Raw genomic sequence first — 16,690 nt, 5'->3', positions numbered from 1 at the left:
TCCTCCTCCCCAACTCCTGCTACCCTCTTGCCAACTCTAGGACCGGGGGACAGAGGCTATAGTCCTTGGACGGGGAATACAGGTCAAAAGAAGGTGGGCCCATCCGGGTGTTCTGGTGAGGCGCCCACTACTTAGCAGAGGAGGAACCGGTCGGGTAGCGGCCCCCGGGTAAGACGCGGCTCTTACGCCATCTGTGACGCAAATGAGCGTAAGAGCTGGGGGTGGAGGTGTCGTCAGCACCCCTCGCAGTTGGCCGAGTAGAGAGGGGCTGTAGACCCCGCCTCTAGGTGGGTGGGGAGTGCCAGGCCCCGCCTCGACCCCGCTCGCCCGAGCCCGCCAGAGTCGCTGTGGTCCGCCGGGGAAGCAAGCACGCAGAGCCCGGGAGGATGCGGCGCCCGCGGCGGCCCGGGAGTCCTGGCGGCTCCGGGGGTCTCCGGCTGCTCCTCTGCCTCCTACTGCTGAGCACCCGCCCCGGGGGCTGCAGCGCCATTAGTGCCCACGGTCAGGAGGGAACTTGGGGGGCGGGTGGAGGATGCCATTTGGGCCCGAAGAAAACTCGGGGGTCGGGGGCGGGGAAGAGATGGAGGAAGTTCTGCGAAGGTGGGAAGCGCAGATAGATTTGGGGCGGAGGTGGGGGAAGGAGCACCTTGCGAGGTGGCAGAGGAGAGGAAAGGGGCGTAGGCCTGGAGGTGGGGCCGGAGAGACGGGGGCGGGACCTAAGAAGTGGACTGAGGAAAGATTGTGGGTTCCGGAGGAGCCATGGGGTTGCATGTGCTCCGGGGGACCCGCTGAGAGGCTAGGGGAGAAGCAGTTGTCCGCCGAGGTACCAGCGAGGCGGTGACCCGCGCCGGGGAGGGCGAGGGAGGAAGAAGAGGAAGCGCGCAGTGGGAGCTGGGGTTTAAGCCTAGAGAGGTGGATTGCTGATCTCCTATAAGAGGGAGAGTTGGGTGGGAGACCAGAGAAGGATGAAGAACGGAATATCCGCTCCTGTCCCCCTCCCCACGGCCCGGCCTGGTGCTGATTCACATCTGTGTGGACACAGTCAGCGCTGACTCACTGGCCGGGAGTGGGGGTGGGAAGGTGACGCGCGGGGGAAGGGGCGCAGCCTTGCCAACTGGCGCCCCCTTTCCCTACCCGGGAAGACCGACGCGGGGTACTTCCTGTGACGCTGTGGGCTGGCAGGATGGAACGGAGGGTCGGGTCCGTGAAGACTCTTCGCTCCCGCCACCCTCTGCCACCACGCCAGCCCTCGGCCGCGCCGGGCCAGGGTTTCAGCACCGCGGACAGTGTCCGCAACCCCGGGCTTGGGGCAGTGCTGCACACTGCCTTAGAAGAGAGCCCACCCTTCCCTCATACCCTCATACTCTTCATACCCCCCACGAGGAGGTGTGCTAGGGTTCCCACTTTTTATAAGTTCCATGCTATCATAGTTAGGATGCTTTGGGAGGCTTAGAAGGAAGAACGCTCTCCTTCCAGAATTTGACCTCAAACTCTCATAGTAGCAAGTGTGTGAGATGGGAGCATGTGATCCTCCCCCTCAGCCACGAACCTGGAAGGTGTCTTCTCGTCATTCAGTTAAGCACAGTCTTGTATAGATCAGACTCACAGATATAAGTCCAAGGCTGTATCTCATGCCTCCTTCTTTGAAGAATGCTAGACCTCTTCTCTCTTCTTTCTTCAGCTTGAAGACTCCCTAGAATGAAAGAACAGCCCCCTGTCTTCTTTTCCCTGCTCCTCTCCCCTTGACCTTAATGATCATTCTCTGTGTGTGACTGTCTGAGCTTCTGCTGTCCCCCTATAGGTTGTCTGTTTGACCGCAGACTCTGTTCCCACCTGGAAGTCTGTATTCAGGGTGAGTGAGACTCAGAAGAAACAGGGAGATACAAAAATAAGTAGGTGGGTGGATGGGGCTGAGAAGGGAGGAGGGTTACTGGGCTTGAGGGAGCAGGGGGACAGACCTGGAGGATCAGAGCTCTCTGGAGCTATGAGGAAGTAGAAAAATACCAGTTTGTTACCTGAACTTTGGAAGTCCTTGTCCCCTGCTAACACCACTTTTGTGCTTGTAGATGGCTTGTTTGGACAGTGCCAGGTGGGAGTGGGGCAGGCCCGGCCCCTTTTGCAAGTTACTTCCCCAGTGCTCCAACGCTTGCAAGGTGTACTCCGACAACTCATGTCCCAAGGTGAGGTCTGGTGCACTGGAGAAGAAAGATTGGAGCTTGGTTAGATACTGGTGAAGAAGTGAGAGGGGTTTGACTCAAGGATTGTCATGAAATACACGCATTTCCCAGATGTCACTGGAGAAGGGGGCAAGACTAGAGTGAAGGTGAGACCCTAAACATAGAATACCCACTGTGGAACTCTTGAGAGGAGTCCAGAGGGAATTTGTAGAATAAGTCATTGAAACAGGCCAGTAGTCACATCTTGAGGATAATTTCCACTCACTGGCCTAAATGTTCCAGCAGCATGAATCCTGGAGTCCTCAGTAAGGAGAACACCCCATCTTACTCAGTTCACTCAAACAGGAAGTATATTTGTTGAATACTTAATATGAGACAGGGATAGTTGTATATGTTTAGAATGTATCTGAAAATGGAACAAAGATCTCTGCTTGATGGAGTTTCTGATTGTCACACAAGGGGAGGGACATCCTGTGTAAATTATGAAATATACAATATGTTGGAAGGTAAGTGCCATATAAAATCACAAGATAAAGGCACCAGGAATGGTAAGGTCTGAAGTTGCAGTGTTAAGTTGGGTGGTTAAGGTAGACATTATTGAGGCTTTGAAATCTGAGCAGACTCTAAGGAGGTGGAGGAGTTTGTCGGAGCATTCAGGAACAGTGTTTTTTTTGGGAAGTTGTCTAAGGAAAGAGTGTTTTCAGGGAGGCCTAGCAGCTAGCTCAAAAGCCACAGGCAGAAACTTGAGGAACATCGTGGAGGCCAGTTTGATTGTCAGGAAGTAATGGAGAGGAACAGTTGAAGGTGCAGTCAGATAGGTAATGGGGGAAGGGGCTCAATTCATTGTGAGCCCATAGAGGAGACTGTGTGTGGACACTATCTCTATTCTGAGCAAAAGAGGAAACCACTACACCTGCTGGAAAAGAATCACTCTCTTGCTGGGTTGAGAATGGGAGACCATTCAAAGCTACCACAATAATTCAAGAAGACTGTAGATTGGATCAAGGATGCAGAAAAGTACTGATGAATGATAGAATTCTTCATATATTTTTGAGAGAGTCATCATGATTTCCTGAAATATTGGAAATGATTACAAAGAAGGCCATTAAGAATGACACCCAGGTCTTATAACCTAAATGACTGGGGCAGTGAAAATGTCATTAATTATGATGTAGAAAAAATGCACAAGGATCAGCTTTGGGGTGATATCTGACCACTTTTGAACATAGTGACTTCAAGATGTCTATTCAAGTACAATGAGAATTTGAGTACTGGATATGAGATTCGATTGAGAGAAAGGTCAAGAGTGAATATAAAAAGATGGAATTCTTTGGCTTACAGATAACTAAATCCTTGAGGGGTAAATAGACTTCAGTGTAGATGAATTGTAGTATTAGAAAGCTCAGAGAAAGGTGAAGAACTATCAGTAGAGATTGACAGGCAGAAGTTAGCAAGATGGGAGAAAAAGTGAAAGTGTTTGGAGTTATGGACGCCACACGGAAGTGTCTCAAGAAGGAGGGAGGCGGGGACAGTGAGGGCCAATGATGACAAAAGGTTAGGAGACCTGGGGATTGGCCACTGGATTAGAATGCGCAGAAGTCACTGGTGACTTTGATTCAAATAGCCTTGGTACACTAATTATGAATAAAATCCAAGTAGAGGATTAAAAAAGAATGGGAGGGAAATAAGTAGGAGCAGCTAATACTCAGGGAGCTCTTGCAGGGATCTCATTGAAAAGAAAAATCCAAGAAACAGAGGGGAAAGTTAGGTCGAGCAGTATTTTTTCAAGATGGAAGAAACTGTAGCATGTATGCACAGTAATAAACGTAATTCAATAGTCATCAGACAACAGGATGATGTAGGGAACATAGAAGGAGTGTAGGGAATGTTCTTGAGTCATTGAAAGAGTAAAATTTAGTGTCCAAGTGGAGGGACTGACTTTAAATAGCAACAAAGTAGTTCATTTAGCATTGATAGGCAAGAAGGTAGGTTTGTGTGTATTAATAGATCACAGATCTATATCAATATCAATAGATTATGAATTAAGAACAACACTGGTTATAAATCCAAAAAGGGAAGAAGAATGGGGGGTGAGAGAGTATGTCTTTAGCATGGGTGACTGATCTTCCCTAAGCGCAAAGTTCAAGGGCAGAGACTCCACCAAAGCACTTCCTCAAGAGATGATCATGATAACGACCCAACAGCAGTGAGGACAATCTGGGTGTCTTTCTGAGCATTTTCGTTTCCACACTTGGTCTTCATAATAGCCTCACAAAATATGTAGTATTATTATTCCCACTTTATGAATCAAGAAAACTGAACTTCAGGATCAACAAAAAGAATGATAGTAACAATAATTCTGGTAATGATAGCGTTTGTGGAAAGTTCTCTGTGTGACAGGCACTGTGCTAGCCATGTTGATAAATGTTTATCAGTTACTACACCGGTTTTGGGAAGTGTCAGTACCCATTTGACAGATGGCAGAATCGCAAATCAGAGGGAATTGAGGCTCAGCAGTTTGTGTGCAGTCAAGATAATTCATCAATAGCTGGGACAGGACCAGAATACAGGCTGACTGCTAAGAGCCATCCCTGAAAGCAGGAAGGGAACAGCTAGGATCACCCACTTAGCCCCATGGCCCTCACCACTGCCCCTCTGGGCTGCCAAAGCCAGTGCAATGCAGGAACATGCGGCTGGGATGCCCTCTGGCCCCTGATCCTGGGGCCCTAAGCCCACCTCCCTCTGTCCTTTGCCCGACAGGACTGTCCTGGCACGATGACCTCACTCAGTATGTGATCTCCCAGGAGATGGAACGCATCCCCCGGCTTCGTCCCCCAGAGCCCCTTCCAAGGGACAGGTAGGCAGCCCTTCTCAATAACCACAGTGTGGTAAGGTTGGTGATCTGCAGTCCTCCACGTGGGATAAGGGGAAGGAGGGGACCCCAAGGTCTCTGGACTGGATCACAGAGAATGGTAATTCCAGCATACTTACATGCTCAAAGGAACTGAGCCCATTCCTAAAAATCCAACAAAATATGGAAACTTAAAAAAAGAGTTTTGAAAAATACTGACACTTAATATCTTAAAGGAAGCATCAAAGCAATCATCAAGGACAGGTTGGGCTTTTATTTTGCCCTCAAGTTGCACGATGCCCCATTTCATTACCATGTGGGATCACCTGTGGTGGGAGGCGCCATCACCTTTTGGTGGTTAAGGCAAATTGAGGCCCCACAAAGTGGAGGAAAGGAAATGAGGCCCACAGGGCTCAGATGACGCTGGGATGAAGAAGGCCAAGTGGCAAGGGAGCAGAGGGAGGGGCAGTCCTGACCATTTGAACACACACTCGGAGAGCCAGGGATGGGGACGAAGCATGGAGGATCAGCTAGGCCAGCTGCAGGCAGTTTCCTCAGACAGGTTATCGGCTCCTATTCTCCCCTCCATCCCTAGTCTTATGGTTTCCCCAGCCTCTGCAGCTGTATGTCAGGGACCCAGGTATCCTAAGTGGGGAGGCAGGTGCCTCTGCACAAGGCTTGGCCCTTGGCCTCACCCATCTGGGCTGTCTCTCTTCCCCATAAGGCCACTTAAAGGTCAGACCTGCTCTACACTGCTGAGCTTGACAATATCTGTCAACACACACACACACACACACACACACACACACACACACACACACACACACACTGCTGTCTTCCCCAGATCTGGTGTGGTACCCAGGCGACCTGCTCCAGCTGGGGAACTGCTCTCACAGGACATCCCCACTGGTTCCGCCCCTGCTGCCCAGCTCAGGCTTCCTCGACCTTCAGTGGGAGGGAGTGGAGCTGCGGGGGGCTCCTCCCTGACTCCTCTGCAGGCTGAGCTGCTGCCACCACTCTTGGAGCATCTGCTACTGCCCCCGCAGCCTCCCCATCCTGCTCTGAGCTATGAGCCTGCCCTGTTGCAGCCCTACCTGTTCCACCAGGTAAGCCCTGCACTCTGCCCCCACCCTTACTGGTCCCCTAGCCCTGACTGCTGCATCTTCTTACCTGCATCCCTGGTTTCCCACAGTTCGGCTCTCGCGATGGCTCACGGAGCTCCGAGATCTCCCCGAGCACGGGCAGTGAAGGCCCCCCACCCAAGGCTGAAGCCCCCGCCCTCTTCAGCAGAACCACCTCCAAGGGCATGTTTGGGGCCCACTCTGGCCACTCCTTTGGGGATCTTCCTGGACCACCACCTTCCCAGCTTTTCCAAGACACAGGGCTGCTCTACTTGGCCCAGGAACTGCCGATGCCCAGCAGGGCCAGAGCGCCACGGTTGCCAGAGCAAGGGGATAGCAGCCAGGCACAGGACTCCTCAGAGGGCTATGAAGAGAAGGAACTAGGGGGTCATGGGGAGAAGCCTCCTTCGCTGGCAGTGCAGCCAGGTAACTAAGTCCCCAGCATCCGCCCCTTTGCCTATAGTGGAAATCATAGAATGCATTTGTCTGGGGCTGAGCTGACCCTGCTGAGCATTAACGTGAGTGGGGATAGAACAGGCGTGGAAAAGTTATTTTCTTCAAAACCATCCTTGGCGGGCCTGGAGCTTAGTCTTGGGTCCATGAGAGTGAAGGGAAGGGGAGGGCTTAGAGTTTAAGCAGCAGCTCTGACGTGTGCAGGCCACACCCACCCAGACTCCCACCTCTCTCTCTCTCTCTCTCTTTGTCTGTCTGTCTCTCTCTCTCTCTCTCTCTCTCTCTCTCACACACACACACACACACACAACCTGCCATCTGCCCTAAGCTCTCTGCCTGCTTCCCAACAGATGGGCCGCTGCTGAGACTGGCTGCTGTGCTGGCAGGCTATGGGGTGGAGCTGCGTCAGCTGACCTCGGAGCAACTCTCCACTCTCCTGACCCTCCTGAAACTGCTGCCCAAGGGCACAGGAAAGAATCTCGGTGAGTGTCCTTGCAGAAAGCTCTCAGCACCCCACGGAGTAGCCTGGAGGAGGAAGCTTAGACTCAAGGTTAAGGGAAGAGAGTAAGGACATTGCCAGCAAAGGGCAAAGGGGCCAAGTGTACCAGGTTTTCAAAGTTGTTCCAGGCGGTGAGCTGAGGAGTTAGACCAGAGAAGGACTGGAAGGTGCAAGTAGAAGGTGGTGTGAGCAGGGAAAAGCAGACAAGAGGGACGCTAGGGAGAACCTGCGGAGGACATGGCCAGGGCTAAGGGGAAACCCCCAACTGATGGGCAAAGGGGGTAAGGAAGGGAAAAGGAGCCCACCCTTAGGGTGGGGCCATTGCCTGGGGCTTGGCAGCACAGAACAGGCTCTGGGTTCGGATCCTTCCTCCCCCACCATGTTGTGCTTTCTCCCAGATTTTGTTTTTTCCTGTCTCCTCAGGAGAGGCAGTCAATCTGGGAGCTGAGGTCAAGAAGGTGAGTTCCCAGCCCTTCCCCATGGCCACGTACTCCCTTGCCCAAGCCTGATTTTCAGGACCAAAACCCAGAGTCAGCTTCCTCGGATCTGCCTGATGGGCAAGCATGGGTCATTGCCCAGAGCTTCCCATCAAATTCACAGCAGAGCTGGGGCCAGAAACCAGAATTCTTTTTTCTTTTTCAAATTTATTTATTTTTATTGGAAAGGCAGATTTACAGAGAGGGGAAACAGAGAGGAAAATCTTCCATCCACTGGTTTATTCCTCAAGTGAGCCAATATGAAGCCAGGAGCTTCTTCCAGGTCTCCCATGCATGGGTGCAGGGTCCCAAGGCTTTGGGCCATTCTCTACTGCTTTCCCGGGCCACAATCAGGGAGCTGGATGGGAAACGGAGCTGCCGGGACATGAAACAGTGCTCATATGGCTCCTAGAACATGCAAGGCGAGGATTTTAGCCACTAGGCTACCACGCCAGACCCAGAAACCAGAATGTGACCATCTGCTTCTGCTGTGAATCGGTCAGACCATGCCCTGAGTACTTAGGGCGAAAGGAAGCTGCTAGCAGGTGGCCTCCGGGCCCTGGAGCCGGAGGGCCTCAGCTTCAGTTTTAACCGCAGGGACTTCTGATATTCTGAGGTTAAACAGTCTAGACTACAGCCTGCCTATTCCCCATCCCACCTTACTCTAGCTTCCCTCCCAGCCCAGCCCTAACCTGTGGCATATTAGAGACTAAATTTCCTTCATTCAGTCCTGCATGCATCTGTTCACCCACTGGCTTACATTTTGTCAGTGCCCTCTGCACAGCCAGCAGTGCCCTGGCCCCTGGGAGTAGCCACTATGGAGAGGGGATACAGCCCCAGTCCCCCAAACCCATCTGCTGCCGGATGCTACAGCTACACCTCCATCCTTCCTTCTCAATAGGCCGCAGAGGAGCAGGTACTGAGCAGAGAGGTGGCTGAGCCTCCGGCCCCCACCCCTTCCCTGCCCGGACACCCCACTGCCAGCCCCACCTCCAGCAAAGTCCAGCAGGTGGTGAGCCCTGGATCCTCTGAGCCCCTCAAGCCCTCCAACCCCCCTGCTACACCTCTCCTGCTGGAGAAGAAAAGTCCCCTGGGCCAGAGCCAGAGCCAACCCCCCGTGGCGGGGCAGCCCTCCGCACAGCCAGCAGCGGAAGAGTATGGCTACATTGTTACTGACCGAAAGTAAGGGCTACAGCCTGGGATAAGTTTCCAGTGCCTGGGAGGTGGGGGGAAGAGAGGGGGAGAAATTGGGGGTGCACGGCAGGAAATGGGCTTGCCTGCCTGGCAGAGTTGGCTACAATAGGTTTCCCACTTGCCTCCGCCCTCCCCAGGCCCCTGAGCTTGGCTGATGGAGTGAAGTTGCTGGAGATCCTGGCTGAGCACGTGCACCTGTCTTCCGCCAGCTTCATCAACATCAGGTGGGTGGACACGTGGCTGGGGTGACAGCGGGGAGCTGGAAGGCAGCCCGGTGAGGAGGCAATGGCTGCAGGGTCTCGGAGGCGTGGGGTGATGGGCCTTCGAGGAGGAAAGGAAACGTCAGAAGCGCTCTCAGCCCTATGCAAGTTTCACCCACACCTAGCCCCCGCAGTCGGCCCCACCCTCAGCGGCCACTAGAGGGCACCCTCGGCCTACTGCAACGTCTGCTGGAGCGAGGCAAGAGGCAGAGTCTAGAGTCTAGGGGTGCAGGTGGACGAGGCAGTAACTTTTCTATTCGGCAGTGTTGTGGGGCCAGCCCTCACCTTTCGGATCCGGCACAATGAGCAGAACCTGTCCCTCGCAGATGTGACTCAGCAAGCCGGTAAATAGTGCCCCAACCTCATCCCCAGGCTCATCCCCAGCTCTGGCCTTAATAGGATCTATCCAAGCCTGTGATATACATTGGGATGTAACCAGCCCACATGGCTGCCTGGCATGGCATGGCATGGAGCATAGCCCAGCTGGGGCTGCGGAAAGTTTGCCGGGCGTTCTCCCTGCAGGGTTGGTGAAGTCTGAACTGGAGGCACAGACGGGGCTGCAGATCCTGCAAACAGGAGTGGGGCAGGTAGGCACCAGCTGCAGAAGGAGGGAAAACCCCAGAAGGCTGACCCAGAGTCAGGGAAATGTGGAACTGAAAACCTCCTCTACTTGTCTGCCCCGCTCCCAGCCAACCTGCTCAGGCAAGACCGGCCCCTCCTGACCACGCAGTGGGCAGGCTTCTCCCAATGAGACCAATCTGTAGTTAGTTCCATGCTTGGCAAGAAGCAGCTGAGATGTCCTTAGCCTTCTGGAGCCCAGTCTACATTCCGAGAGAAAACCTTGCACAGGAAGGACCAGATCCAACACGCTTCCATTCTGCAGCCACACAATGCCTTGCATTCTACCTTTCACTTCTTTGGGCTCTGTCTACACTTCCCCATGCCCTGGCATAAGTCACCCATTAGGCCTTGGGTGCTTGAGTTGCTCCCATGGGGACCCCTGGATTCGCTCTCCCCCGGATTTCCTCCTTGTCCCAGAAAAGTCCTCACAGCCATTACATGCCCTGATTCTAGCCTTGTGCCCACAGAGGGAGGAGGCAGCGGCAGCCCTTCCTCGAGCAGCCCACAGCGCCTCTCCCATGCGCTCCGTGCTTCTTACTCTGGTGGCCCTGGCCGGGGTGGCCGGGCTGCTGGTGGCTCTGACGGTGGCTCTGTGCGTGCGGCAGCATGCGCGGCAGCGGGACAAGGAGCGCCTGGCAGCCCTGGGGCCCGAGGGGGCCCACGGTGACACTACCTTTGAGTACCAGGTGTGCAGCCCCCAGTGGGCTGGGGGAAGGTGGGGAGGGGAGGGAAGTGGGGGAAACTGGGTTTTGCATGCAAATGAGGGTGGGAGTTGAGTGAATGGTGGTGGAGGGGCAACTGCGAAGACTTTATCCCTGTGAGTGTTCGGGCAGATGCCATGGGACATCTCAAACAGATGGCATTGGAAGCAGATGGTTCTAAGGTAGTGGAATTTCATCTGTGATGCCCTAAATCATCGCCAGAGGTACCTGCTGAGCAGAACAACCCTCAGCAGGATGGAGGCCCCAAGCAGATTCCATTTAAAATCAAGATCAAGTCTAGGGGCCCAACCGGGAACCCAGGACCCCTTTGAAAGGCATCACCACTGCTCCCTCCCTCCACAGGATTTGTGTCGCCAGCACATGGCCACAAAGTCCCTCTTCAATCGGGCTGAGGGTCCCCCAGAGCCTTCCCGGGTGAGCAGCGTATCCTCTCAGTTCAGCGATGCTGCCCAGGCCAGCCCCAGCTCCCATAGCAGCACACCGTCCTGGTGCGAGGAGCCCGCCCAGGCCAACATGGACATCTCCACAGGCCACATGATCCTGGTCAGGACAGAGATGGGGAAAGGACAGGCTGGAGGGAGAGGCAGGGCAGGTGGGGAGTGGGGGCGGGCCAGAGCCAGGCTGTGGTGCCCTTGCAGGCCTACATGGAGGACCACCTGCGGAACCGGGACCGCCTCGCCAAGGAGTGGCAGGCACTATGTGCCTACCAGGCGGAGCCGAATGTCTGCGCCACTGCCCAGGGGGAAGGCAATGCCAAGAAGAACCGTCATCCTGACTTCTTGCCCTGTGAGTGAGCCCCGCACAGAGCCTGGCCCCTTGCACACCAGCTGCACAGATACACTGGGAGAGGGGGGCCGGTGTCCGGTACCACAGTAGCCCAGCCCTGCCCATCTTGGCTGGGGGTGCTGGATGGAGGGAGGGAGGAGGGGTGCTAGGAGGAGCTGGGTTCCTGGCTCAGTGACCACTGGGGCCAATGGGGGGGGGGTCTATGCAGATGACCACGCCCGTATCAAGCTGAAGGTGGAAAGCAGCCCTTCACGCAGCGACTACATCAATGCCAGCCCCATAGTGAGTGGCTTTGACTCTAGCCCCCACCTCCATTCTGCCCTTACATGTACTGCTTCCCTGTGTTCACACCCCACAGCCTAACCAAGGCCTTGGACCCCCTAACACAGAAATTGGGGGGCTACTTCTCTCTTTGACCAAGCTGCTCCATCACATTATTTCCCATCCAGACTCACCATGTGTCTCTTCTGCCCACCCCCAGATTGAACACGACCCTCGGATGCCAGCCTACATAGCCACCCAGGGACCACTGTCCCATACCATCGCTGACTTCTGGCAGGTGGGTTCTGGGAGGGAGGGCTGCTCTAAGGACCAGAAGCCTTCGTAGGCAAACAGTGTTATCCCAATGCCCAAGAGGTCACAGTGGAGCTGACCCCCCCAGTGTCTGTCCCTAGATGGTGTGGGAGAGTGGCTGCACCGTCATCGTTATGCTGACCCCATTGGTGGAGGATGGCATCAAGCAGTGTGACCGCTACTGGCCAGATGAGGGCTCCTCCCTTTACCATGTGTATGAGGTGAGCAGGTGCCCTTGGGCGAGGGGACATTGGCAGTGGGGAAGTAGATGTGGTGGGCATATGCAGATAAATATATATAAACACATGCATGGGTATATATGCTATATAGGATCAAAGCATTCAAGAATCAAAAGTTTATAACAGAGGAGAAAAGTACATGCAAGTACTGGATTTAAAATTGGACTTTAAGCCAGATTAGCTCTAAGCTCCCTAGTGGCCAAAGAAAAAAATATTACCAGTCACAATTCACATAGGCTGCTTATGACAGATAGAAGCAGTTTTTCTTGAGATGAGAGAAGATAGAGATGAACTAGGCACAGGCAAAGCAGAATAAAGAAATTCCAAACAAATGAGAGAAAGTGTCCCAGCAGTCAAACGGGAGACCTTGAGATTACAGCAAAAGATTCTCGTTCCCAGATAAAAGTGCATAATTCCCCTCCACCAAATGAGTACTTGATAATCTTATTAAAGTTTTTTTTTTAATTGATGATGCTCATGGTTAAAGGAAAATATCAAAGCAAAATATGACAGAAGTTCATCAAAATTTGTGGTATGTGTGACAGACACTGGGGTAGACCCAGTGAGGAAGAGGAGGGACGACACTCCCCCCAGGTATCTCTAGCAGAGGACCAGTGAGTGACACAGTGGCCAGGGGTTCTGGGGGCCAGCTGGTTCAGGTGGGCGGCTCCCTTCCTGGAGGATCTGGCCCGGCTCCGCAGGTGAACCTAGTGTCGGAGCACATCTGGTGCGAGGACTTCCTCGTGCGGAGCTTCTACCTGAAGAATGTGCAGACCCAGGAGACGCGCACGCTCACGCAGTTCCACTTCCTCAGCTGGCCGGCAGAGGGCACCCCGGCCTCCACGCGGCCGCTGCTGGACTTTCGCAGGTGCACTAGGAGGGTGGGACCCACACCTGGCCCGCTCTGCGGGAGGGGCCACGAGGAGGAGACTAACAGGGTCAGGGCGATGTGAAGGGCTTTCTGGATTCTCCGGGAAGCCTCGGAGCCAAGGGCAGAAGCAGAGGGACTCATTATGTTCGTACATGAAATCTGGAGCAGCTCAGGCCTGCCGCCCCCTCTGCTGAATAGCGGGCTCCCAGCAGGGAGGCGAGGCAGTGACACACTGAGCCTCTTGCCCTGCTGGCCTAGGGGCTCCAGATGCGGGGCTGAGGGTGAGGCCTGGGCATGCTGGGATGCCCCCCAACCTCTGGATGAGGCCTCTAACTGGGATCCTTAAGGCTGTAGGCACTGACCCCTGAAAATGAGGGGGGTCTTGAGCTATTGTCTATCTTCCACATTTTCAAGTTCCCATAGAGCTAGTGCGCACAGATCTGCTTCCAGGTCATACGGGTCAGCTCAACTATTCATGTGGTCTTCACTGAGACCCTGTAGACTTCAGATATCTGGTATAAACTGTCACTTTGTAAGTGCAGTTTGGCGACAGTCCTCCAGAGGGAAGGCCAATGACCCGATGGTTGTCCTTACAGGGCACCTCTTACAGTAGTCTGTAAGAGATGGGCCAAATTACTAGGGGGCCTCTGATGTGGGGAGACACCCCCACTCCTGGCTGAGTCGTGGTCAGGGTCAGTATAGGAGTATCATTTTTACCACCACCCCATTTGTACAGATCAGAAGACAGAAGCTTGAAGCTCCTAAGGGACTAGGCTGGCCCAGTGCCGGCAACACCAGCTCTGGGCTTCGACTGTAGCCCTGTAGTCCTTTTCCCCCGGGCATGGGGAAAGCAAAGGAAGCAAAGGGGGCCCCCGCACCCCCGATTCCACTCCTCCTTCCTGTGCTGCTGGTGCCCACTGGCCCTCACCACCATTTCTTTTGCAGGAAAGTGAACAAGTGCTACCGCGGCCGCTCCTGCCCCATCATCGTGCACTGCAGGTGGGTGTGGAGGCTGGGGGTGAGGTGACAAGGAGGCCCCTGGCCACAGGATGCTCGTGTGGGACCTGGTTGGTCTGCACCTCGCTTCCTGTTTCCTGTGCATGCTGCTCAACCAGCCCCTTGAGGCTGGTAAACTGCAGCCCACAGGCCCACAAAGTACACCATACATGAGGTGGGCGTGGTTGAAGGAACGAAGGGAGAATGTTCAATAAAACATGAAAGAGTTCTTGGAAAATGGAATCAAAAGTTTATTTGGGTGCAAGTAATCATACATACAATGATGTCTTAAACAGTTGATGGAGATGCATTTTTTAAAAATTTTATTTTATGTATTTGAAAGGCAGAGTTAGAAAGAGATCTTCCATCTGCTTGTTCACTCCGTACATGGTTGTAACAGCCAGGGGCTTGCAGGAGCTTCATTTGGGTCTCCCACATTGGTGCAGGGGCCCAGACACTTGGGCCATATGCCACTGCTTTCCCAGGCACATAGGCAAGGGGCTGGCTCAGAGAGCAGCCAGAACTCAAACCAGCACCTTAATGGGATGCTGGTAGTGGGTTTACCAATTATGCCATACTCACAATGTAACAGAAAAGTGTACAGATTCCAAATGTTTTACACCAGAATAATAGTATCTTATAATTCATTTTCCACAAATTTTTTTGAAAGATTCTCAGAGTGGCCAAGAAAGTAGAAACTAATGTGCAGAAGTAAGCTGGCCCCAGGAAGAGGCTGGTCCTGCTCCCTCCTGCTGCCTCCTCCTCACAGCTGGGCCCCACCCTCCTTTTCACTTATGTCCAGTGGTACCTCACAAGCCACCAGCTCCCCACCCATCTTCCTTGCCTCATTCCTGGCCTTCCTAATCCATCAGCCAGTACCCTCCCTGGTCTAGACTTCTGTGTCCCCTCTGCCCTTCCTGCTGACCCCTAGCTTAACCTGTCCCAATTCCTGTTTCAGTGATGGTGCAGGGAGGACTGGCACCTACATCCTCATTGACATGGTCCTGAACCGCATGGCCAAGGGTAAGGATTGTCCCCTCAGGGCCTGCAACCCTAGGCCCTGGAGAGCTGGCAGAGGAACAGGCTGTCACAGCTCCAGGCCTTGCTCCATCCTCTAAGCCTCCCACCCCAGGAGCCACTTCCCTTTGTTCCCTACATCCCCTCCCTGCAGGAGTGAAGGAGATTGACATTGCCGCTACCCTGGAGCACGTCCGGGACCAGAGACCTGGTCTTGTCCGCTCCAAGGTGACTATGCATGCCTATGACCCCTCCCCACTTTCCAAGGCAGACAGTACCAACAGCAACCCCACACCTGCCTGGGAACCTCCTAAGAGGATTCCTCCTGGGGCGGGTGGTATGGGTGGTCTGATCCTGCCGGAACTGCTCTTCTACAGGACCAGTTTGAATTTGCCCTGACTGCAGTGGCGGAAGAGGTCAACGCCATCCTCAAGGCCCTGCCCCAGTGAGGCCCCCCACCCCTGTCCCAGGGCCCCTGTGGGCAGCCCGACCCGTTGCTCTGCGCTTGAGTGAGCAGCTGTCTGCATAGCCACACTTGGCCTCCTCGCACCAGACCACTGGGCCCCTCTGTGGTTCACACAGCCCATCCAGAAGGCGCTGGCAAAGGAGGGGGATGTGGGGATGAGGGGAGAGTGGCAGCTCACAAGGAGCTGGCAAGCAGCCAATAGGAAAGGCGAGCACGTGCCCAGAGCTTTCCTTGCCAGAGTCCCCCAGCCCCTGTTGAGTTGCCTGTGATTCTGGATGCTTCCAACATGTCTGTGTGCTCCCCCAGCCTCCACTGTAGACAAAGCAGGGTGGGGTGGTTAGTCCCAGCTTCTCTATACTTCATCCCACCCACCACTTCGGCTTTTCCAGCCCAGCTGCCACTGGCCTGCGGCCTTGGTCCACATGTTGGCATCTACCCTCCTTGCCCCCACCCACCCTCCTGCTGTTGGCCCATGCGTGCCTCTCAACCTATTCCCTCTGGTGTGAGAGAACATTTCTGGAAAAATCTACTTTTATATCTGTGTGAATAAAGTTAGTGTGTTGTCTGTGCAGCAGCAACCCAGACTTGTTTGTGCTCACACTATGCCCACCTGCAGTGGGCCATGCTCTGGGCCAGGAGACGGGGCAGTGGGCAAGCCCCCGCTGTGGGTAGTCCTGAGCTGCCTCACATGTTTCATCCTCCTAAAAATGCTACCAATGAGCCCATTTTCCAGAGGAGGAGACTGAGGCACAGGAACCACAGTAACAAGGCTTGAATTGGGATTTGCACCCTTGGCATCCACTCCTCTACACTGCCTCTGCCCTCAGTTCTCAGGCAGCTGCCACCTGCCTTGGGGATAAAGGCACATTGTGGGGCATTGGCAGAGTGCCTGCCACACCTTGGGTAAAACTAGCACAGGCCCTAACAGTCCCTGGGGGCCCTAGCTCCCAGAACCTTCCCTGCTGCATAGTCCCACAAAGAGCCATCCCCTGCCTGTCTAGGAGGAGGTGTCCTGGAACAATCATGGTGGGTGGGGCAGTAAGACCAAAGCAGCCCTGGGCCTGGATGGCCTCTGGCACTGAGGCATTCAGAGCTCGGGTAGTGAAGGGGGGCACAGGCAGCTCTTCCTGCCTCACCTGGGCCCTGCTCAGGCTCAGCTCCGCTGTCCTCAACAGCATCCCTCCCTCCCTAGAACAGGGAGGGCACCAGATGTTTTTGCAAAGTTCCTGTAGATTTTCCCTTCCCAGGATCGGGAGACTGGACATGCCTCTTTCTGAGCAGGTGACTTTTTTGCTTGGAGAAAAATATACCCTGTGCCTTTGGCTTTGGAAGGTGGAGCAAAGGGCTGGCCTGCAGGTGGTAGAGGCA

At 54.3% G+C, this 16,690-nt stretch overlaps 1 protein-coding gene across 3 annotated transcripts; it reads left to right on the top strand.

The window, feature by feature from the left end:
- The first annotated feature begins 386 nt into the window (after positions 1–386).
- On the top strand, positions 387–15,964 carry PTPRN (protein tyrosine phosphatase receptor type N). 3 transcript variants are annotated; one of them, XM_040986558.1, is made up of 23 exons: positions 387–501; positions 1,802–1,852; positions 2,067–2,180; positions 4,938–5,034; positions 5,873–6,134; positions 6,221–6,575; positions 6,953–7,084; positions 7,525–7,559; positions 8,479–8,759; positions 8,909–8,995; positions 9,296–9,375; positions 9,554–9,618; positions 10,120–10,338; positions 10,717–10,917; positions 11,013–11,160; positions 11,369–11,442; positions 11,642–11,719; positions 11,835–11,954; positions 12,674–12,840; positions 13,789–13,842; positions 14,798–14,862; positions 15,011–15,084; positions 15,234–15,964. In XM_040986558.1, exons 1-23 carry the CDS (start codon positions 387–389, stop codon positions 15,303–15,305), a joined length of 2,946 nt encoding a protein of 981 aa, XP_040842492.1. In that variant the 3' UTR covers positions 15,306–15,964. The 3 variants fall into 3 exon arrangements, with proteins under 3 accessions (XP_040842492.1, XP_040842493.1, XP_040842494.1); XM_040986559.1 differs by having other exon boundaries at positions 7,525–7,563; positions 8,486–8,759; XM_040986560.1 differs by lacking the exon at positions 8,909–8,995.
- Positions 15,965–16,690: the final 726 nt, after the last annotated feature.

This window comes from Ochotona curzoniae, unplaced genomic scaffold, assembly GCF_017591425.1.
Source record: "Ochotona curzoniae isolate NIBS_2020 unplaced genomic scaffold, NIBS_Ocur_1.0 contig_4514, whole genome shotgun sequence".
Lineage (NCBI taxonomy): Eukaryota > Metazoa > Chordata > Mammalia > Lagomorpha > Ochotonidae > Ochotona > Ochotona curzoniae.
This window is presented reverse-complemented; position numbering and strand designations above follow the sequence as displayed.